Source organism: Babylonia areolata, chromosome 22, assembly GCF_041734735.1.
Source record: "Babylonia areolata isolate BAREFJ2019XMU chromosome 22, ASM4173473v1, whole genome shotgun sequence".
NCBI classification, from domain to species: Eukaryota; Metazoa; Mollusca; class Gastropoda; order Neogastropoda; family Buccinidae; genus Babylonia; species Babylonia areolata.
In genome coordinates this window covers 25,645,912-25,669,146 of record NC_134897.1, presented here as the reverse complement: position 1 = coordinate 25,669,146, position 23,235 = coordinate 25,645,912, and the positions used below count along the sequence as shown (strand labels likewise).

Below are 23,235 nucleotides of genomic sequence, written 5' to 3'. Positions count from 1 at the left end.
TCAATCCATACAATTCAATCCAAATTGAGAAGCTGGAATGTGTGAACCATGCACACAAGCGTAAGGGCACAGCACTCCGTAAACTCACCAAGGCAGAGAGACTGGGTGGAAAAGGAGTGGGTCAACTGACAGATTCAGAGAAGTGCGACCCACTTCAACTTTTACAGAGAGGCTTTTTTGAATAATATACCTCATACTGACAGAATGAAGAGTGCTGTGTGGTCCACTTTGTGGCACAGTATGTCAACAGATCAAGAGCCACATCACCGACAGTGCCCAAGTAGACCTGAAAGCTGGTGCTTCAGTGGAGGTTAAAAAATGAAAATTTCTGTGGCTGACAGTCAACTGCAAAAAGATGCCGAAGGCAGTGTTTTGTCAAGTGAGTCTGAGATAAAACTTGTTTTGGCTGTTCAAAACAACAGTTATCTTTGGTGAAACCCAACAAAACAAACAGTTTAATAAAAGGGTTCGACTACTACTTTGTGTGTCTGTGTGTGTGTGTTTGTGTGCGCGTGCATGCGAGTATTTGGTGATGCATGCAAGTTTCTGAAAGTTGGGCAAGTACAAATTCTGTCCGGGCAAGTGAATTTTCCAGTGACTTGCCCGACTGGGCAAGCGGGGAAAAAAGTTAATGTCAAGCCCTGCTGAATGAAACTAAAGTGTTTATCATTTGAATTTTTTCTTTGGCAGCCATTTTGGATGCATTTCCATAATGACTGGTGGTGAAAGTAAACAAAAACATGTTTTTTTGTTGTTTTTAAAAAAAATACTTTTTAAACAATTTACATGTCCCCCCACCAGCGGATCTCTATCTACAACCCTAAGCACCATCACTAGTCATGAACACAACAGAAAACGATCAGCACACACTTAACTATTCTTGACGTTCTCAAGGTGAGAGGTCCCTATCATGGTGAAACAGAACCATCACTGCACTGGCAGACCACATGACTGGGACACCAGCAGGTGGGCCCGTGTCTTGAGGTGCCGAATCAGGTCACCCTTCATGACGTAGGCCTTGCGGCAGACGTCACACCTGTAGCGCTTGATGCCCATGTGGAACTTGAGGTGCGTGTCCAGGTGGGCCCTCTGGTTGAAGGCCTTGCTGCAGATCTTGCACTTGAAGGGGCGGCGACCACCACAGATGGCCGTGTGCCGTGTGAACTTGTTCTTGTGCATGAAGATCTTGTTGCACAAGGGACACTGAAAGGTCTCCGACAGGTCCATGGGTGCCCCCCTGTCCTCAGGAGGGACCGGCAACAAAGCTCCTCCTCTACCACTGTCCATCACTGGCTCACTTACCTCTGAAGTAGTGGCCGCCAAGAAGTTCGGGATGTACGCTTGGGAGGATGACAGAGGCATGGTGACCGGGGGAGGGACAGAGGAGGGCTCGGTGTGTGATGATGGTCTGGCCTGGTAGCCCACTGCTGCTGCTGCTGCTGTTGCTGCTACTGCTGTGTTTGGGTCCACTTGATAGCCTGTCAATAAAAGTAGAAAATATCACTATCAGAGGTGTATGTTGTATCTTCATGGATATCACTTTTGGTTATGTATCAATGTGCTTGATTTTGTATGGAATATGTCAGTGTGTATGCACATGTATGTGTATGAGTGAATGTAAACTGTGTGTATGCTTCCTCCGCCTTGTGTGTGTGCCTGCACATGTGTGCAAACGGTAAATATTACCCTCTTAATCACAACTTTCAGAACACAAATAATTTATCTTTTTCTTCCTTGGAAAATTATTTTCTTTACCTTTGTAATCAAGCACTCATCCAACAACTATTACTATTTTTTCAATTTATTTTTCACCATCACTTGTTTTTTTAAATGCATTAACTTGATTAACCCATAGGATGCCTATATGATGAGATAACTTGTCAGCACAAGCATGTACGCTTCACTGCCACAATAACGAGTTAACTCGTCATCAAAAATCCAACTTTTCCCTGGTTTGCATTGAGTTCATCGACAAAAATACAGGAAGCTTCAGCTTCGGGAATCTGTATAGATTCTATTCATAGCTGGAAACCCCATCTACGTCATGAGGCAGTCCTTTATTTGACAGTTTTGATCAGGTTACTGCCACAGTGTTTGCCTGGCTCCTCTCCTTGCTTGCTCAACAAAATGTCAGACTGTGCTCAACTGTCAAGACATGCGATCGTGGTGCACTAAATCAACAAGATGCTTTCTTTAGCTGATGCTCTGAAAGAACTGAAGTGTAAATTCGAAGGAGAAGACAATGATGAACTTTTATTGGACGATTTGATAGAAAATTAAGGGAGCAATGAAGAGACTGGCCAAGATATGACCATCAGTGAGTGATGTCAGCTGTACAGCTGTAGCAGATGACAATGTGACCGTATTATTAGCAGAACACAGTGTGAGTGATTTTCTTAGCACTAAGCCAACGCGACCTGATGAGAACTGGATAAAGTGACCGTGTGAGAGGGGTGAAGAGGAGGGGGATGGAGACTGAGTAGCCACACATCCATGTTATCACTTAAAGAAGTCACAATGCACTGTGTGTCTTTTTTTTATTTTTTACTTTTTTATTTTTTATAAGGAAATGGACTCCCTGCCAGAGTCTGCACTACTGAGTCACAGTAGAGTATGTGCAGTTAAATGTCTTATATATATATATATATATATATATATATATGGTTGTTCTGGTTAATGTGTGTGTGTGTGCAGGTATTATCCATTTGTCCAGAAAATATGGTAGTTTAGTGCAAATTACCTGATTAATGTTTGTAATGAACAAGCTAAAAATGGAACAAAAAACAAAACCTTTCAGAAAATATATACTTTTATGGGTCTTTCTCCAGTGACCAAGAGCACATAATTTTTTGAAAATATATACCCGTTATTTTTGGGGGTTTTTTGTGAAAAAACCCCTGGCAAATAGATTTCACTTAAATCTTATTTCCCTGGCAGAGAAAGGGTTGAGCTCTTTGTTGTATGGAACTAGTCAAAGGTTTTATATTCTTATCAAATTCCAAGATCCTGTTGGGCAAAACATGTTTTGATTTTCCCCAACACCTTTCCAACAGGTGCTCTCATTTTCCAAATCTCCAGCACTCTTCTGCGAACCCTATACAGAATATAACTAAACCTAAAGGCACATTTATTTAAAACCTCCCCAGCATAAGGAATCACTAGCACCTACCTTGAACTGGCTGCTGAAACTGCATCATGGTGGACGGGTGGTGGTATTGCTGGTTCACATTGTGCCTTGGCCGGGCTGCAGCTCCTTCAAACGCTCCTCTGCCCCTCCATCCCCTGCCAGACACTGCCCCCCTCTGGCTGCTTGTCACCGTGTGAGGAGCTGGTCTGTGCTGAGGACCCCTCCCCTCCACTGCCGGGGTAATAAACGCTGCAGTGATCATGCAATCGTCGTCCAGCTCCTCTTTCAGGTCTCTGTCAGGGTCTGAAGAATACACCGCAGAACTGTCAGAAGCTGCTCTGAACCTGTGTGACTTTGCCTTGCCCTGCTTGGGGGACTTAGACTGAGAGGCTTTGCTGTGTGACCCGTCACGGACAGGAAAGTTCGTCAGCAGATGAAAGAAAGGGTCTGGCTTCTCAGCACTCTGTGTTCGGCGTTCCAGGGAACAGGTGAAAGCGCTGGTGTCTGTGTTGTCATGGGTCTGTGAGTGAGTGTCTGTGTTTTTATGAATCAGCTCACTGTCAGTGTGTGCGTGGGTTTGTTCACTGTCTGTCATTGGATGGGTTGGTTCACTGTCTGTGCTGGGTTGAGTCAGTTCACCATCTGTGTTGGACAGGGTTTGTTCGGTGTCTGTGCTGTGCTGAGTCTGCTCCATCACAGTGTGGGAGATGTCGATGACCAGCATATCTTGTTCCATGTCGTAGTCGGGGGGCTGACTGGGTTTGTGTGGCTGACTGTTGGAGTCTGAACTTTCCGACCCTTCCATGTGCACTTCACTGTGCTGACTTGAACTTGTTGCCGGTGTACTGACACATTTCCCTTTGTCATGATTAATGCTAACTTTTGCATGCTTTAAATCACTCCCAAATGGTTTATTTGTTTCATATTTACTGTGACCTGATATATTTTCATGCTTGTTACCTGGTTGCCGCCTTGGTTCTGAAGCAGCATCACCATGATCTGATGAGGCCATGTTCGCATCATCTTGACCATCGATTCGGTTACTGCTGCATTCTGTCCATTGTTCTGATCCCTCTCCAGATTCACAATGTGCCTCTGGCCCCTGTTCTCTCCCTTTGTTGGTTTCAGCTGAACCCTCCTCCATCAACTCTTCACCCAGCAGTACGGAATCCTCTTCACCAACTGCCTCATTCATTTCCTGTGTACTTTCTTCTCTTTCAGCTGTGGTCAGAGGATCAAGTTGAGGACTGTCATGTGATGGAAGCTGGCCGTCTTGGATTGCTGAGACAAGTCCTGCACATGAGTTCATTCTGTTCCCCCTGCTATCTCCACCAGATGCACAGCAGTCAGCCGCAGCTTGAGTCGTTTCATTCTGTGCAGGATCTGCGCGGCTGACCTTGGGCACAGGCATCACCACACCACGACTGTTGTCACCCTGCTCCCTTTTCTCACGGCACACCTTGTGTGGTTCCACACCTGTCTTCACACCTTTCTCTTGACCTGCCTGTTCCACCTTCACACCAGCTCTTTTACACACAGTTCTGTGCAGCTTGTGAGGGTGGTGTTTTCTATGGAAACCCTTCCCTGATTCACCAGGCTTGTTCTCAGTACAAGGTGAGCCTTCCACACTGCCACGCCTCTGGATACAGTCTGATGATTGCCAGGCTTTTGGGGAAGGAGGATCAGAATGAGCATCCCTCCTGTCACCAGTCCTGTCTTCAGAGGCTTTCTCCTTACCTCTGTGGCCAGGCTGTGAAGGGGGCTGGCCAGTGCAGTCACAACGCAGAGAGTCTGATGCAGCATACTGCCTGAGGAATGACCTCCTGGTGGGGCAGTCCCCTCCAACTTCATAGCGATGAACGTCCAGGATCACTGGTGTTTCTTCTTCCTGAAATCAAACCATGTATCGCTTTGTAGTTCTCAATATACTAACAATGAGCCTTAACCATTAACAAAACAGGCATCACGTACGACTTCATTACAATGCCTGTTAACCTTAACAACGCCTGACAATATCCTTCTCTTACTGTATGACTCAGTCATACACAAATTTTGTCCAATATGTATACTAAAGTTAACTTGCCATCTAATTATGCTTTCTGTCAAAATACGGTCTTTACTGAATAACTGTAGACAAAATAATGAGAAGTTCTTAATAAGTGATCTTCAATGTGTTCTCTTTATTCTTATTACACCACAGACAACAGCAAACATCCACATCTGTATTTGCTTCAGACAATGCAATATTACTTCCCACTAGTAGTAGAAATATACTGTATCATGTTAGTCAATCTCTGAGAAGCAGATTCATCTAAGTATGACAATGTTTGTGGAATAAATTGCCTCTAGTCTTAGCTGATTACAAAATATCTGAAAAGTTCATCAATAAAAGGAGATTCAGCATGTCTCTGCTAAAGTCAAGACTCCCGTCCCAGGTCAAAGACAGTAGAACTGAAAACAAAACTAACAGATCTCCCTGTCACAAACTGCGTCAAGTTCTGTTGAACACAACCATCTTACTATTGTTAGAATGTTACAGTAATTTTCAGAAAAGCTACGAACAGAAATGCAATCATCTGGTCATAAATCTAAAAATCAAAATCCATGCCACTTTCATTTATCCAGTTTACTCAATCTTTTGCCAGTTTTGGCAGCAAAGATTTCAACTGCTTTTAAACACAAAATTCTGAAATTCAGGAAAGAGCAGAATCAGCACCAGTACCAAAAAACAAACAAAAAAACCAAAAAAATCCAGCAGTTAACCCCAAAGCATCAGTGTGCCTGATGGTCTGTACCTGTGTGGTGCGACTGTCCAGGACCTGCCCACTGGCTGTAGCCACCCGCTGAACAGTGACTCTGCGACACACCACCAGCTTGACAAAGGCCTCAACAATGGTTCTCTCCAGCACCAGGTGGGAGGCAGCATTCAGCACAGTCAGGCCGTCTCTGCCGCTGTGGCTGCTGCCTGCATGGCACTGCTGTTGGGACAGGGCTTCCCTTGTACTTGCCATCTTTTGCTGACCAGTTACAATCTGTTGATCGGACAGAGTTACACCACCATCAATGTGAATCACTCAGTCACAGTTACCAAAAAACAATTACAAAAACAAAAAAAACCTGCAACGTAAATACATCCAATCAATTTCTTTTGTATAATACTACAGCAACAGCAATAAAGTGAATATCTACTTGATATGAAAAAAAAACACTACTCTGGTCCATTTCAGAAACAGACCCCCTTGAGAGTTCTGAGATTACATGCCTTATAGAATAATGGCACATCACATGATGTGCACTCTTGAAGTTAACTGGCTCTCTGAACTGTGAACAATGAATGAACATGATTGAGAGAGGCAGAATGTGCAAACGAGCAGGCTTCGTTTATATTGACTTTTGGCATCATATTTTAATTTTCTTATTGTCCATACGATGGCACTCCACTGATTTCAGTGTTTAGATGTAGCAATGTAGGCTATCTACTGAAGAAATGGAGGACAGCAAATTGAAATCCACGTTCTGTATCTAACTGCTGAGTGCCTGTGCGATGCACCTTACAGATAATCAACTTTGTAAAACAGTAAAAAATCAATTCAAATAATCAATGAGCTGACAGATATTGCACTGATGTGGAAGATGTACTGACTTTTTGTTGTCCTTTCAGAGGTAAAACACATAATGAATTCACAAATTCCATATAACCAAAATATTAAGTTTCACCCGGTGCTGTCTTGGGGTCCTGAGTTACATGTGTTCCACCACTTGCTGCCGCTGATTAAAAAATCAAATAAATAAAGAATAAAAAATGCTCAAACTATGACTTCAATACATGAATACTTAACACAAAAAGCTCAAATAATTTATTTTAATAAGTTGCATCCTGTTGACTGCGAGATACAATTAAAGTGGTATTATCAAATGCAAATCAGATATCATTCTTCATGTTCATCACTGATCACAAAACACACAAAACTGAAACTAGTGAAAGTTTGATGTGCATGCTCTAAGATGGCCACAGAACTCTCCAGGGGTCTATTCTCACCTATGATTATTAACTTACAGCTCGAACTAGTCTTCTGTCTACCCCCTAAAATGCAGTATGGCTGCCTACATGGCAGGGTAAAAACTGCCATACATGTAAAAGCCCACTCATGTTTATGTGAGTGAATGTGGAAGTTGCAGCCCACAGATGAAGAACTAGTCTTTTTTAGCTACCATGGGATGGGGTGAACTGAAACTGAAGTCATGTTGTGGTAGTGACATGGTCATGTGAATAGAAAATTAGAAATGGTCTGATTGCACTAAATAAATAACTATAGTAGATTTACATTTAACAAAAGGCAAACAATGAGGTGCCAAACTTGGCAACCCCCTCATTGATTTGATACAAAGAGAATCAGGATTCAGAAAAAAGGAAAATCTGTGCCTGTGCATTTGTGTCTCACTGGGGGATCTACCAGACGTACAGAAAAAATAATAATTAAAAAAGGGGTAGACAGTACTGTGTACATGAGTAGTACATTGTACGTGGGAGTTGCAGCCCACAGACGAAGAACTAGTGGGTTTTTTTTGTTTTTTTTAAGCTACCATGGGATGGGGTGAACTGAAACTTAAGTCATGTTGTGGTAGTGACATGGTCATGTGAATAGAAAATCAGAAATGGTCTGATTGCCCTAAATAAATAACCAGTTGATTTACATTTAACAAAAGCAAACAATGAGGGCCAAACTCAGCAACCCCCCCCCCCCCCCCCCCCCAAACTTGACTTAAGAAAAGAGAATCAGGATTCAGAAAAAGGGAAAATCTGTGCCTGTGCATGTCTCATTGGGGAATCTACCACAGACGTACAGAAAATATAATAATTAAAAATGGGGTAGACAGTACTGTGTACATGAGTAGTACATTGTACTAAGTTTGACTATGTCGTAGAGACTGGTGCTGTGGCCGAATGTTAAGCCTTAAGGGCACTGGATTCTCACCCGCATTTCATTAGTTCGACTGCTGGTACTTTTAGAGCACCTGGTGGGTGAAGGGTGTCAGGTCTGCAAGTGCCTGAACCCCTTTCACATGTTTTGGGATGCAAAAGATCACAGTTAAAGCGAGCATGTGGCAAGATCGAGGAGTGCATGCGCCATGAAACGAATGCCAGGCGGAAAGAATTTATGCTATACCTCGCGGCAAAGTTGCTCTGAAGGCTACCTAACCTTGACTAACGAGAACCTAGCTACTCTTGCCGCGAGGTGGAAAAGAAAAACGAACCTTCATTGGGTGTATCGCAAGAATCTTGCTTCAGCGAACTGTCAATGAATGAAGCATCAACAATCCTTTCTTTTTTTCAACCTCTTGTTCATTGTTGATACAACACTTTTGAGTTTGAACGTTACTTCCTCGTTAAAAGGAAGCAAAAATGACTTCAGTTATCAAAAATACGAACCCTGAAACTGCGTTGGAGAGACTGTTACTGGGACAGTTGAAGTGTCTGAAATTATTGTGAACAGTACTTTTGTTTTACCGTTCAGAAATGCTCACTCGAGCCAGTCGAAGTCTCACGGTGACACTAGCATTACCTTTTGACGTTTTGTGCTGACGTCCACTGTCTTTTCGCTTCTCAAACACGCTTAGTTGGAAACTATTCTTTCCCTACAAAAGACTGGCATTAAAAGACGACATGCAACCACTTTGTGACGGAGCAAAAGCACCCTGTCAAAATCAAGAACTGTTTTCGCTTTTCCATTGCGAGAGTACGCTGTGCAAGGGCTGCTGTCCCCATCCGGGAATCAAGAATCCACAACTTCCGGGCGGCGAATTGAATGGTTATACACACAGCACACGTTAACGTGTCCAAGTGGCGACTTTCATTGCGGTGCGCATGTACACACACACACACACACACACACACACACACACTCACTCTCTCTCTCTCTCTCTCTCTCTCTCATTTGACTGACAGGACAGGCAGCAAACACTTGTGGTGGAGGGAGTCACCTCGGCAGCCCGCGGAACACATTCCAGTCAGTCAACTCAGGCCACGGTGTTCCCCAGGGCCGCGGCTCCGGCGGTCCTCGGCCCTCAGTTGTCTCTACCTTCTCTACATCAATGACCTCCCAAATACCATCAAATCTATGGCCAGATTATTTGCAGACGACACCATGCGCAACAAAATAATCAAGAAGGAAGCTGACCAGCAAGCCGACTCCAAGACCGTCTGAAGACCTACTGAGTTTCCCTTTCCATCTGGGAGAAACGGCAGTGAGCCATGCAGTTCCACCCGCCCGCAAAGGAGCCCCACCTTGAGTGTCAGCAGAAAGAGGAAAAAGATCGTACCAAACTACAAACTCCGTGGCCATCAGCTTGAAAACGTCCGAACACCACAAAAATGATATCTTGGTGTGAACACTTCAGTCACGGCGGCATTCAAGACGACCTACGGCTGTGGATCCCACACCAGTTCTACAACCAACAAAGCCAACAAGACCTTAGGCTTTCTCCGGCGCAGCTTGAAGATAGGAAACAAGAAGACAAAAAGCCCTTGCGTACAAAGCCCTTGTTCGACCTATGTCCTTGAGTATGCTGCATCTCACAGTGTGCCACGGTGGGATCCCGGCCTCACTATATACAGCCAGTGACATCCAGGCCATCGAAAAGGTCCAGCGCCGAGCAGCAAGATGGGTCACAAACGGCCGACATCGACAGACGTCTTGTGTCAGCTCCATCCTTAGCTCCCTCAGCGGCTGGTACCCTCTACAAGTCAGACGGAAAAAATATCGCCTGGAGACGTTTTACAAGTTCCACCATGGTCTCATCTCCATCAACTCAGTCTACCTACCAACATCATTCGACAGCAGGCTGAGATCCAGGAAAAAAAAACAACACCTGCAACTACGACATACCTGCCTGCAGGACGCAGTACAGACATGAGATGTCTTTCTTCCCCCGTACCATCCCGGGATGGAATACACTGCTCCACTGAGGAGGTTGTCACAGCCGAGTGGCTGGACTGCTTCAAGTCATAGACACTAATATCTCATGAATTCTAGTGTCTATGTTCAAGTCTAGACTCGCCTCCTGCCTGTGATACAACAGAGTAGACTCACCCCCCCCCCTCCCCCCACTACTGACCCCCCAACACGACCTCTGTTTGGGTCCCCCCCCCCCACCTCCACCCCCACCAACCAGCAAGTCCACCCACCCCCACTTTTTCTCTCTCTCCACTGGTAAGTAGTGTTGTAGAAGGTTAGGGCTGTGCCGATCGGGTATATTCCCGGGGACCGCTACGGTAGCCGGATTGGCCTAGCTCACTGAGATGCGAACACACCAGTGGACTGCGCTCCATCTCCCATATCAGTTACCAGAATATCCCTCGGTAGCCCAGCTAAATTGCGCCCAACAGCAACCTCCCAAAACATAAATACCGCACACATGATCAGTCTGATAAGTGCTGTAGACAGGTGTATCAAAGTTTTTACATCCATCCTCCAAGGCTGTTTACTACTGATCTTTTGGAGATCTAAACTTTTTCTTACTTTTGTTAGTATGTAGTCAAAATGAACATTCCATGTCAGTTTTGATGGGAGGAATATTCCCACAAATTTGACACGTTGTTTATATTCTAAAGGTTCTCCAAGTAGTTTGAAATTTGGTAACTCCGCTGGGTTGCTTCCGGGGTTGAATAACATCGTACTGGTTTTATCAGTGGACAACGGTAATCCATTCTCTAACATGTATCGCCCAAGGCTGTTAACATCGGCCTGATATAATCTCCTAATGTAATCTTTCGTTCTTTGTGGCGTTGACTTCTTTAAGGTGACGTTCATCCACATGCAAATATCATCAGTATATATATTGGACTAGGGTCACATTTGTTGACACTGCTTTAGGTGTGCGTGCGTAGTTCATCCCCCTGTTCCTGTAAGCAGAGTTGAAAGTGTGCTGTGGGCTGAAATAGCGTACGTGCATGCGTGCGTATCTCCCCTTCTCTCTCTGTGTATGTATGATATATATATATATATATATATATATATATATATATAATTATATGAAATTACATGATGTGTGCGTACGTGTGTGTGTGCGCGGCGCACGTGTGTGACAGTGTGTGCGTGCATTCTGAGTCCCCCTGCTTCTACAAGCGGAGTTGAGAGTGGGCTGTGGGCCGAAAAGGCCGGACCTGGACAGAGGCTGGAACCAGAAAGCTGTGAAAGCTGTCGTCCACTTCTTGAACACATCAGTCTCCAAGGGTGTTGTTCTGACCGACACTGCATGTGTCTGCATCTCTCGGGTCTGGCCGTCTGATATCCCGGAATGAAATGTTGGTGCGTGGAGTGCAAAACCGCAGTGTTAATGATCGATCGTCTCAAACCTAAATGGATCTCCACAGTAGCAGCAGCAGTCATTATCCTCCCGACACCACCATCATCAATGTACAGAAACGCTAACCCCAGATGCTCTCCACTCTCCACAGGTGTTCCGAGTCGTTTCGATTTCTCCTCTTCTTTCTCCTCTGCCGTCCTTTTATGTGCAGTATTGGACCTGGGAAACAGCTGTTTGTGCTTTCATATTATTCGAGACTGCATATTTTCAGTGTTGCATGTCCGTTGTACATGTGTATGTGCGAGTGAAAATGTGTGTGAATGTGTGTGTGTGTTATTTACTTTTGTGTCTAAATCTATTTTACTTCTTTTCTTAGTTTTTATACCTCCCCCTTCAAGGCCTAACTAGGCGAGTTGGGCTATGCTGCTGATCAGGCATCTGCTTGGCAGACGTGGGTGGTGTAGCGCATATGGATTTGTCCAAACGCAGTGGCGGACACCTTCTTCGCTTCTCTGTTTCTTTCGACCACTGTGCTCCTGGTGAGTTCATGTCAACACAGCCTTCACACTGGCAAAGTGACGGACCACTTCCTGAAGGCATGTACATTTTCAACAAATCAGTGCTAATAAACGGGATGACGATGATCACGATATTGCATGAGACCGGCAGAACAATCTTGAGCGATGAAAAACAACTTGAAATCACCACCACCACCACCACTATCAAACACAACAACGACACTCAGGCATGCGCACGAGCGCGTGCGTACACACACACACACACACACACACACGCATGTACGCATGTACACACGCACGCACACCCGCAAGCACACATGTAAACACGCACCGTGGCTGGCGCGCGCGCACACACACACACACACACACACACACAACGACACACACACACACACACACACACACACACACACACACACACACCGTGGCACACATCCACACGCCGTACACACACACACACACACACACACACACACACCGCCCGCCCAGACCGGCGAACTCACTCTTGCCCGGAAACACTCAAAATTTGCACACACATAATTTTATTCATGAGCTTTACTTCCTGTGTTAATTAAAGAAACTGAAAGAAATAACAAATGAATGGTCTAAACACTAAAACAGCAGTGCATTTATCCAAAAGAGGGAAATCAATGGTATATATATATAATGTATTATACAATTGAATATGAAAACTGGTGAAACGAGGAATGATACTTAGTGTACTTAAATCCAGATGAACATAATTCATAAAGTGATTGCAATCAAACTTACACAGAGTGATACAACTACGACTCAACAAACTGCAGGAAATGAAAAGATTAATTTCTGTGAGAGACAATAATATACACACATGTTGGTCGGCAATACATACATGTGTAAATATTTTTCCCCGTATGTTTGGCCACATTACTGAAGTCTGGTGCGTAAAGCTGTTTGAAATGCGTAAAAAACAACAACAACAAAACATATACATTATAATCTCTCTCTCTCTCTCTCTCTATATATATATATATATATATATATTTAAAATGAATAAAACAAAGTTGAAAACAACGCAACACCTATTTTGTTAAACAAACAAACAACAACAACAACAAAAAACACAACAAAACAAAAACACCAAAAAAAAAAAAACAACCAAGAAAACCCCCAATAAACAAAAATTTAAAAAATATGAATTTTCACTGCTGCCCAGCAGCTTGGTCACAGACTACGCTCATAATAGTTGAAGTGATGTTATTTTTACGTCATCTTTCTGACCTTACATGACGTCTTCTACTACGTAATGTATTATGTTCTAAATATTCCTTCAAGTGTTTGTATACACACATCTCTCTCTGTCTCTCTCTCTGATCGTGTGTAACCCACCATAACGACAAACCGGACTGGTAACTCCACGAATTCAGGGTTCACAACGAAAACCCATGGATGTCGCTTCTTGTGTTCAGTCCAACAAAAACCGTCCCAAGGTTACTTTCTTCTTTCTTTCTTTATCCGTCCTCTTGTACCATCTAGGGCGTCGAGGGGAGAAAGAGCTGACGGGCCCTGGCAAGCTGGAAGGCCTCGTTGGGTGGAATGTTGTGGGTCTTCAGGGTTTCTTTCACACCGTCAATCCAGGTCTTCCTTGGTCTTCCTCTTGCCTTGTATCCTGATATCCTTTTGTTGTACGCTTTACTGGCCATCTGGTGAGGTGCCATACGTGTTAGATGTCCAAACCATCTGATCGTTTGCCTTTGGATATGGTGGAGGACAGGTGTTGTTCCCACCATTTCTCTGATCCTGGTGTTTCTGATCATGTCCCGTCTGGTCTTGTTGACGGCTCTCCTCAGACATCGCATCTCGCAAGTGGTTATTTTGCGTTCCAGACTTTTTGTCAGGGTCCATGTCTGGCACTGGTAGGTAAAGGTGGGGATGAAGATGGAGGTAATGAGTTTGGCTTTGGTCCCAAGGTTACATACCCAGAATACTTCTCTGTATATCATCTTCTAAAAAAAAAGTCTCTCTGTTTGTCCCTGTCTTGGGGCGCCGCACAGAATTGTTCCTGTGCCAGCTGCATTGCCTGGTTCTAACTTTTTGACAGTTACACGTGACTAAATGCCTACGTTGACCGAACTACGCCATTGGTCAAAGCCTGGGTTTCTGCAAAATGGTTTCGCCATCCATTCCGCAATGTTGTCAGTCCATTAGAAGGAGGAGTTCAAACAGGAAGAAGGTGGCAGAGTGGTTAAGACGCTTGTCTGCCAATGCAGAGTCAGTGAAGTTCTTGGTTCGAATCCCGCTCTCACCCTTCCTCCCAAGTTTGACTGGAAAATGAAACTGAGCGTCTAATCATTCGGATGAAACGATAAACCGATGTTCTGTGTGCAGCACGCACTTGGCGCATTAAAAAAACAACAAAACAAAACAAAAAACCAACAACAACATCAAAACAAAACAAACAAAAAACAAACAAACAAGCAAACAAAAACACCCCCCCAAAAAAAACAAAAAACAAAAACAAAAACAAAAAACAAACAAACAAATGAACCCACGGCAACGAGAGTGTTGTCCTCTGGCAAAATTTTCAAGACGAAACCCATTCGATAGGTGCCAAAATATATGTGCAGTCAAGGTCTGACAAAGCGCGTTGGGTTATGCTGCTGGTCAGGCATCTGCCTAGCAGATGTGGTGTAGCGTATATGGATTAGTTCGAACGCAATGACGCCTCATTGAGAAACTGAAACCGAAATACATCGCTCCCTTTATTCATACACGAAGACACACTCAAACAGACCAGGAACCGGTTTTCCTAATCACGAAACAAGTAAACATATAAAACTATATAAATACCATTATTATTATTACTATCATTAAACAAGCAACAAACAAACATATCCAACCAATTGACCTAACCAGAAAAAAAAGAAAAGAGAGAGAAAAAAAAGGGGGGGTGTGGGGGGGGGAGAGGGAGAAATCCACGTGAAAGGGTGTATCGGCAATGAGAAAATTTAATGCAAGGAAAAAAAAGGATTAAATAAAAGTGAGCTATAATGCGGGTTGCTAGAACTAACCACACACATCTTATAAAGTGTAGCAGACCTGTGCATATACACAATTTAAAAAAAAAATCATAACCGATGGCTAGAAACAGGACCACTCAACCCCTCCCGACCCCACTACAAACAAACGAAGAAATCAGAATAAATAACACATGAAAAAGAAAGAAAGAAAGAAACAACGCAACACAACCACAACACAACACAACACACACACACACACACACACACATCGAACAGGGAAGATATAAAATACACCGAAAGAGCCAAGACTGACAGTTTTGAAGATGATATTCACCTTTTAGACAATTGTGTAAAATACAATACTTACAAACACAGATTCCTAATCGACATATGTTGTCCAAATGCAAAGCCTATTGAAATTGATCCTTCTAACGGAACTACATCCAAGGCTGGCGAAATTTGTTCACGAATGTTTCTCTTCTTAATATGCTCATGTTTATGTTTCACTGTGTCTTATAAACTTTAAGGTTTTATGACAATAAAAAGTATTGTAATCTATTCTATTCTGTTCATACACACAAGAGCGTTGGATAAACGATCACAAATAAATATACTGAACTTCAATGTCACAGCTATCTGCTTTTTGCGCACATGGTAGGTTTAGGAATACGTTGCCAATACTCGCATTAGAAATGAAATGGCGCAGGAGTAGTGGTAGCAGCGCAGCAATAGCCCAGTAGAAGTCGTCGTAGTCGTAGTAGAAATGGAAACAGCAGCAGCAGGGGCAGCAGTAGTAGCAGCAGTAGAAACAGGGGCAACAGCAGCAGCAGGGGCAGCAGTAGCAGCAGCAGTAGAAACAGGGGCAACAAACAGCAGCAGTGGCAGTACAGAGCGGTTGAGCTGGGGCCACGTGGTAACACGGCCGACAAGGTAAGGAGAGTCGACGGGCTCGAGTCCTACGTACGGATCTGGATATTTTTCACTCCCGCCCCTCTCCCCCCCCCCCATATCTCTCCCCCCCAAACCCCCTCCACTGGACTAGCGCGTAAAAGAACCCACGGCAATGAAAGTATTGTTTCTGGCAAAATTCTGTAAACAAACCCACTTTGATACAACACACCTGCAACCAGTTAAAAAAAAAAAAAAAAAAAATGGCGATGACGCGCTTTTCCTGGGGAGAGCAATCGAAATTTACAATATGTAGTGACAAAAAATAAACACAACATAACACAACGCAACGCAACGAAACGCAACCCAATACAATACGATACAATGCTACAGTGAGCGGACCAGCTTTCATTGCCTGCGCCTGGCGGTCTATTTCATGTCTTCATCGATACCTTTTGTACTTCTTTTGACATGACAGGCTGAACGAACAGATGAACCTTGTCATCACAGACCCTGTGTGAATGTCCGGAGATGCTCCATTTTAACACACGCCTTATATTCAACAAGTCGAAGATAGAAAACCCCATTTAATTACAATACAATATGTATGAGAGTCATTTGTGTCCGACCATGACATTCAGAACAACAGAGGAGGCAAATGTCATCTGAACTAGAATTTAATTATAGTGCCCAGTTAAGTTACATCCACACTCTCTCAGCCGAAAGGGCTTTAGGACAATCGGTTGGGATGGTCCCCAAAGGCCACCTAGCCCCCAAGGCTACATCACTCAGAGCCAGTGCTGCTTCCTCGTCTGAGAATCATAGTCCTTCACAAAAGACTAATCTGTTAACGAATTCCTGTTGCAGTGGCAATATATGGTATCCCTAATGGAGGAAATTTCTGTGTGTCCACGTACACACGTCAATAATCATACAAACGCAACGATGGGAGCATACTTGCATAATCACACACATACACATTTTGTTTAGTCGATATGAACAGCGTAAAAATGAGGAAAAAAGATTATTTCTAAAATACATTTTTTTTCTTTTACGACAAACGCACACGAACTAGTACACGCACGCACGTACTCGCACACACACACACACACACACACACACACACACACACACACACACACACACACACACACACACTACAATCCCCACACAATCATCCACTTGAGCTTCATTCGAGCATCGTGTAAGCCGCATTCACCGTGTAAACAAATAGCACCAACATTTTTCGTTCCGGAATAGTTTGTTTGTGTACGGCCTATGATGATGCATTTATTGCTTATTACACCGGCCAGTAACTGAACGCAAGAGATTCCACGTTACTATCATCATCATCATCAACAACAACAACAACAACATCAACACCATCATCACCAGTCCCTCAACTTGGGATCGTCAGGGGAAAACCTGGGCTGAAGAATCAGACGACCTTCTCCGCCCTGTTCTGTTGCCAGCTGTCGAAAGACGGTGCAGGAAAGGTCATCTCCGTTCAGGCATTCCTCCCACGCTGCTCACAGTCCCCCCCCACACAGCCACACCCAGGTTCGTCTGTCTCAGTCCCAGCTCCGGCAGTCCACAGGGAACAATCGATGTTAGGTCGCTAGGAGGCCACACACCAGAGGAGACCCTGCACTGCTGCTGAGTCACTTCGGTGGTGTTCGGTAGTGCCTGTTCTGATTTAACGTACTTAGGACACCACCTACTAAGCCCCCTACTGACGACAATAATGGCTTAGTCGCGGAGCCAGACTGAGTGAGCGTCTCCCCCAGAGTGGAGACCGCCACCACTTTCCCCCAACGACAGTCCCCCACGAATCCGCTGACACTAAAGACCTTGACAAGACTCACCCGAAGTGCGGAAGTGGAGGGTATATGCGCTAACTCGCCCATTTCCTCTGCGGGAAAGTGATCTTACCAACCGCGCACCAATTTCGTCTCCCATCATACATTCTCCATGTCCATCACATTTGTACTGTGATGGCGCGGTTGGGGTTGGGGGTGATTGGGGATGGTCAGTAAGTACAATTTTTTTTTCTATGATGTGACGAGAATAATTATAGATTTTTCTCCACGAAAACAAGCCCACATACAAGTACGCACGCTCTCTATCTCGCCTGCACGCACGCACGCATAAACACACACACACACATACACACAGAGATGTTACTGACGTGAATATGTGGAGAGTGTCGCACCATTACGTAATACAAACAAGAAAGCATCGTATCATTTAACACAAACGCTGAGATAAGATGACAACTTGTTTATCGTAAAAAGAGAAAAGTGTCTAGCCTACTTCACAACTTTATACAGAATTACATACTTAAAAAAAGGTGTTTTGTGTAACTTTGACTACTTGAATGAAAAAAAAGCAGTTCACGTATTTTGAGAGATCCTCAACACACACACACACACACACACACACACACACACACACACACACACGCACAAACTCTCTCTCTCTCTGTGTTCACATCAGACTGGCCATTTAAAAACGAATCATTAATAATAATACCAACAACACAACTAATAACAACAGCAATACTACTAGTAATAATAACAACAAAAACAGTAAAATCATTCTTTGGCAAGAACACGTCAGCACCTACACAACTGTAAGAGATGCACACAGTCTTCGCGATAATTATTTACAAAACCATCAACAAAAAATATCAATCAATCAATCTGTTTGGCTTCAGTTTAGCATACAACCCGACTGAACAAAGTAGACCTAACTCGGTTGAAATCATGGACATGGGATAGGATCACCTACACTACTATTGGAACACAGTTTTTGAGAGAGAGAAAAAATCATTGTATAGGCCTACGTACACGTTCAGTGAAAATGCGAACGTCATTTCTAAATCGTCCGGCAGTAACCATGGTAAAAAGAAGAAAAAGAAGAAGAACAAGAAGAAGAAGAAGAGAGAGAGAGAGAGAGAGAGAGAGAGAGAGAGAGAGAGAGAGAGAGAGAGAGAGAGAGAGAGAGAGAGAGAGAGAGAGATTGAAATCACAAAATTACCGAGAAAATATCTATAAACAACGGATGTCATATTCTTTCACCTCCATCACGACTCTTGACTGAGACGGCCGTAAAATTGTTCATCTTGCAAACACATTAATGTGTGTGTGTGTGTGTGTGTGTGTGTGTGTGTGTGTGTGTGTGTGTGTGGTGTTGTGTGTGCGCGCGCGCGCGTGGCGGGGAGGGGTGGTGGTGGTGGTGGTAGGCAGCACCAGAGAGAGGTTATGGTGGTGGAAGTAGGGGGCGTGGAGATGTGGGGTGCAGGGAATCACCAAGAAATCACACGTGTCATTTCACTAATGTTTGTATTAAAAAAAAAAACAAAAACCCCCCAAAACCACACACACACCAACAAAAAACAACCCCCGCAAACAAACAAAAAACACCTGCGTGTCATTCTAAAACCCCGTTATTATACACGAACACGCAAAGTTAAGTCTCTTAATGTTTTTGACCTTTTTTCCGTCATGAACGCCATGTGGACTTGGTTGATGCATTCTGAACTTTTGCAAATCTTCATACACACCTTGTAATAGTAACTATCTTCCCTCCTACCAGTCTCACTCTACATCACATATTTTCCAAAACGCAACACGCATAGTCTCTGCATTTACAGTCCTATCTGTAGTGCCCGAATTCGAGTAATAATAGGCAATGCTTTTTGTCGATTTCAGGGAATGGTCAAATGACTGTCTGTTCCGCGAAATGGGCAACAAAATGCCGAGTATGTGAAAGAAAGAGCTGTCAAAACTTGCCTTTTTCACGCAATCAGCAGCTAATTCCGCGAAATCGGTAGCTGACAATCTACGAAACATCTCCATCAAGCTTCCTAGCTGGTATCATTTTCAAGCTTCCTGACTGGTCTCATCTCCAAGCTTCCTGTCTCATCTCCAAGCTTCCTGACTGGTCTCATCTCCAAGCTTTCTGACTGGTCTCATCTCCAAGTTTCCTAACTGAAGCCTCAACTCAGTCAAGCTTCCTAGCTGAAGTCTCATCTCCATCAAGCTTCCTAACTGAAGTCTCATCTCCATCAAGCTTCCTAACTGACGTCTGATCTCCAAGCTTCCTTATTGAAGTCTCATCTCCATCATGCTTCCTAATTGAAGTCTCATCTCCATCATGCTTCCTAATTGAAGTCTCATCTCCATCATGCTTCTTAATTGAAGTCTCATCTCCAAGCTTCCTAATTGAAGTCTAATCTCCAAACTTCCTTACTGAAGTCTGATCTCCATCAAGCTTCCTGACTGGTCTCATCTCCAAGTTTCCTAACTGAAGCCTCAACTCAGTCAGGCTTCCTAGCTGGTCTCATCTCCATCAAGCTTCCTAACTGAAGTCTAATCTCCAAGCTTTCTTATTGAAGTCTGATCTCCATCAAGCTTCCTAACTGGTCTCATCTCTAAGCTTCCTAACTGAAGTCTCAACTCAGTCAAGCTTCCTAGCTGAAGCCTGACAGGCCTGGAATCTTGAATCCTTTCAGTCTGGTTTCCCAGTCCTTCAGTCTCTGAGGGCGGGTGTGCTAGTCTCTGAATGAAGGAGTGAGCTTTGAACTCCTGTCACATGGTGGCGTTCAGTCCACAACTTTGGTGACGAACGTCACTTGAGAATCCGTACCAAAAAAAAAAAAAAGAAGTCACACTGGAAATGTACATTAATCAATCTCTTGTGTAAAAGAGAAGCAACAGAGATGGGTTTTTGACAAAACAACATTCACAGAGTCACCAACAGCGCACCGTGTGTGCGTTTTTGCAACGATAAGGGCCCGTTAAAAAAAAATGCAGAAGAAAAAGGAAAGAAAAGGAATGGACACACACACACACACACACACACACACACACACACACACACACACACACACACACATATATATATATATATATATATATATATATATATATATAATTGCCACATTTTCACTGTTCTTACTTCGGCGAAATACGCTTGGGGGTATTACCAGGGTGGCGAGAGAAAAAAATCGCAGACAAGAGAGAGAGAGAGAGAGAGAGAGAGAGAGAGAGAGAGAGAGAGAGAGAGACAGAGAGAAGAGAGACAGAGACAGAGACAGAGACCCTCGCCTACAGGGGGTGTACCATCAGGACACGCTTTCTGATCCCGCTCTGTGTCGTTGGCATACCTTCCCCTTTCAGGACCCTACTCTGCGGTGTCTTCCTTCTCATCATCCGACTGCAGCCATCAAAATAAGGACCTATTCTCCTTCCACTCTTCCTCCTCCTTCTCCTCCTGCTCAAGCTCTTCCTCTTTCTCCTCCTCCTCCTCTTTCCACTCCTCCTCCTCCACAAAGTATCAAACAAGGTCTCTTTCTTCTCACAGAGTTGTCAGTATCTCCTCCTCCTCTTTCTCCTCCTGCTCTCCTCCTCTTTCTCCTCTTCATACTCTTTCCACTCCACCTCCTCTTTCTCCTCCCCTCCTCCACAAAGTATCAAACAAGGTCTCTTTCTTCTCACAGAGTTGTCAATACGGAGGAATTCTGTCTAAATTCTTGTCACACGTGCCAGTGATTGTAGACATTTAGTTTGTAGACATTTACTTTAAGTATTGATTTTCACAACTGAATGTTATAATTTGACAATAAACTTAAAGATAAAAAGGTAGGGGAGGAGGGGTAGTTATGATAATCATAGTGTTGGGGGGCGGGGGGGAGGTGGGGGGCCAGGGGGGGGGGGGGACAGGGTTTGGTCAGTTCGGGTTCTTCCTTCTCCTACCACTGCCATGCACTGGTTCCTTTTTTTTTTTCGCTTCCTCTTCCTGTTCGGGAAACTATGAAACAAGGGCACTTCCTCTTCTTCTTCCTACAGCTACCAAACACCAACTCGCCGTCTCTCCCTCCTCTTCTTCCTCATCAAGAAATTATCAAAAAAAGAACTACCCCCCTTCTTTCTCCAACAGCCATCAAGCACAAACTGTACGTATCCCCCCATTTCTTCCTCCCCAGGAATTTATCAAACAAGAACTCTTCTTCTTCTTTTTCCTCCTATAACTACCAAACACCAACTAGCCGCCTCCCCCTCCTCCTCTTCCTCCCCAGGAATTTATCATACAAGAACTCTTCTTCTTCTTCTTCCTCCCATAGCTACCAAACACCATCTAGTCATCTTTCTCCCTCCTCCTCTTCCTCTCCAGGAAATTATCAAACAAGACCTCTTCCTCTTCTTCTTCCTCCTTTTGCTACCAAACAGCAACTAGCCGCCTTCGCCTCCTCCTCTTCCTCCTCAGGAATAATAAAACAAGCGCTCTTCCTCTTTTTCTTCCTCCAATACCTTCCAAACACCAGCTAGCCATCTCCCCATCCTCCTCTTCCTCCTCCACAGGCTCCTTACTACCCCTCCTCTTACTATCAAACGAGGAATTCTTTTCACTCCTCCTCCTCAAATAATCAAACAAGAGCTCTTCCTCCTCCTCTTCTTCCTTCTACAGCTGTCAAAACAAAGTAGTCGTCTCACTCTCCAACCCCTTCCTCCCCCACTTCCAGCAAATCCTCCTCTTCCTCTTCAGGCCCATCCCCCCCCCCCCTTTCACTTTCTTCTCGAGCAAACCACCTTCTCTCTCCTCCTCTTCTTTCTCTTTCTCAAGCTCCTCCCTTCCTTCCTTCCCCCATCTCAAACTGTCAAACAAGGGCTCTTCCTCTCCTTCCTTATCCTAAATTTATCAACCACAAAGGTGTTCTTTTCAACATCCTCCCCCCTCCTACTCTTACTTTTCCCCCTTCTCCAACAACCACCCTCCCCCCTCTTTCTCCTCCTCCTCAAGCTCTTCCTTTTCAGGGTCCTTCCACACTCCCTCCTCCCGTGGCTAATTCTACCTCCTCCTCCCCCACCACCCTCAAGTAAATCAACCGCTTTCCCTTCCTCCTTCTCTATCCCTCCCCCCCCCCCCACGACTTGTTCGCCCCCCTCCTCTTCTAATTCTTCTTCCAACAAATCCTCCCCCTCCTCCCCCCCTCATCCAGCAAATCCTCCTCTTCATCAGGCTAATTTCTTCTTTCCCCCTTCAAGCTATCGAATAGTTCTTGCGTTTCTTTCTCCTCCAAAAGCGTGTCAAATACACAATATTCTTCTCCATGTCCTCCTTCTCCTCCTCCTCCAGTAAATCATCCTTCTCCTCCTTCTCCTCCAGCAAATCCTCATTCTCCTCCTCCTCCTCTTCTCCCCAACCCTTCCCCCTTCAAGCTATCAAACAAGTGTTATGTTTCTTTCTCCTCCAAAAGCTATCAGATACACAGTATTCTCCCTCTCCTCCTCCTCTTTCTCAAGTAAATCCTCATCTTTCTCCTCCTTGTCCTCCTCCTCTTCCCCAGGAAATCCTCATGTTTTTCCCTCGTCCTCCAGCTAATTCTCATTCT

General features: G+C 44.3%; 1 protein-coding gene across 1 annotated transcript; it reads right to left on the bottom strand.

The window, feature by feature from the left end:
- Positions 1-340: 340 nt before the first annotated feature.
- LOC143296876 (uncharacterized) lies at positions 341-8,873 on the bottom strand. The gene is made up of 4 exons (XM_076608855.1): positions 8,692-8,873; positions 5,923-6,159; positions 3,170-5,015; positions 341-1,478 (listed from the first exon to the last, which is right to left on the bottom strand). Exons 2-4 carry the CDS (start codon positions 6,136-6,138, stop codon positions 928-930), a joined length of 2,613 nt encoding a protein of 870 aa, XP_076464970.1. The 5' UTR covers positions 6,139-6,159; positions 8,692-8,873; the 3' UTR covers positions 341-927.
- Positions 8,874-23,235: the final 14,362 nt, after the last annotated feature.

Excerpts from the sequence above, each read along its gene's own strand:
- LOC143296876 (XM_076608855.1), bottom strand. The coding sequence starts at position 6,138 with ATGGCAAGTACAAGGGAAGCCCTGTCCCAACAGCAGTGCCATGCAGGC. Across the intron at positions 5,016-5,922 it reads TGGACAGTCGCACCACACAG|GAAGAAGAAACACCAGTGAT; the intron begins GTACAGACCATC and ends GTTTGATTTCAG. Across the intron at positions 1,479-3,169 it reads GTTTCAGCAGCCAGTTCAAG|GCTATCAAGTGGACCCAAAC; the intron begins GTAGGTGCTAGT and ends TTTTATTGACAG.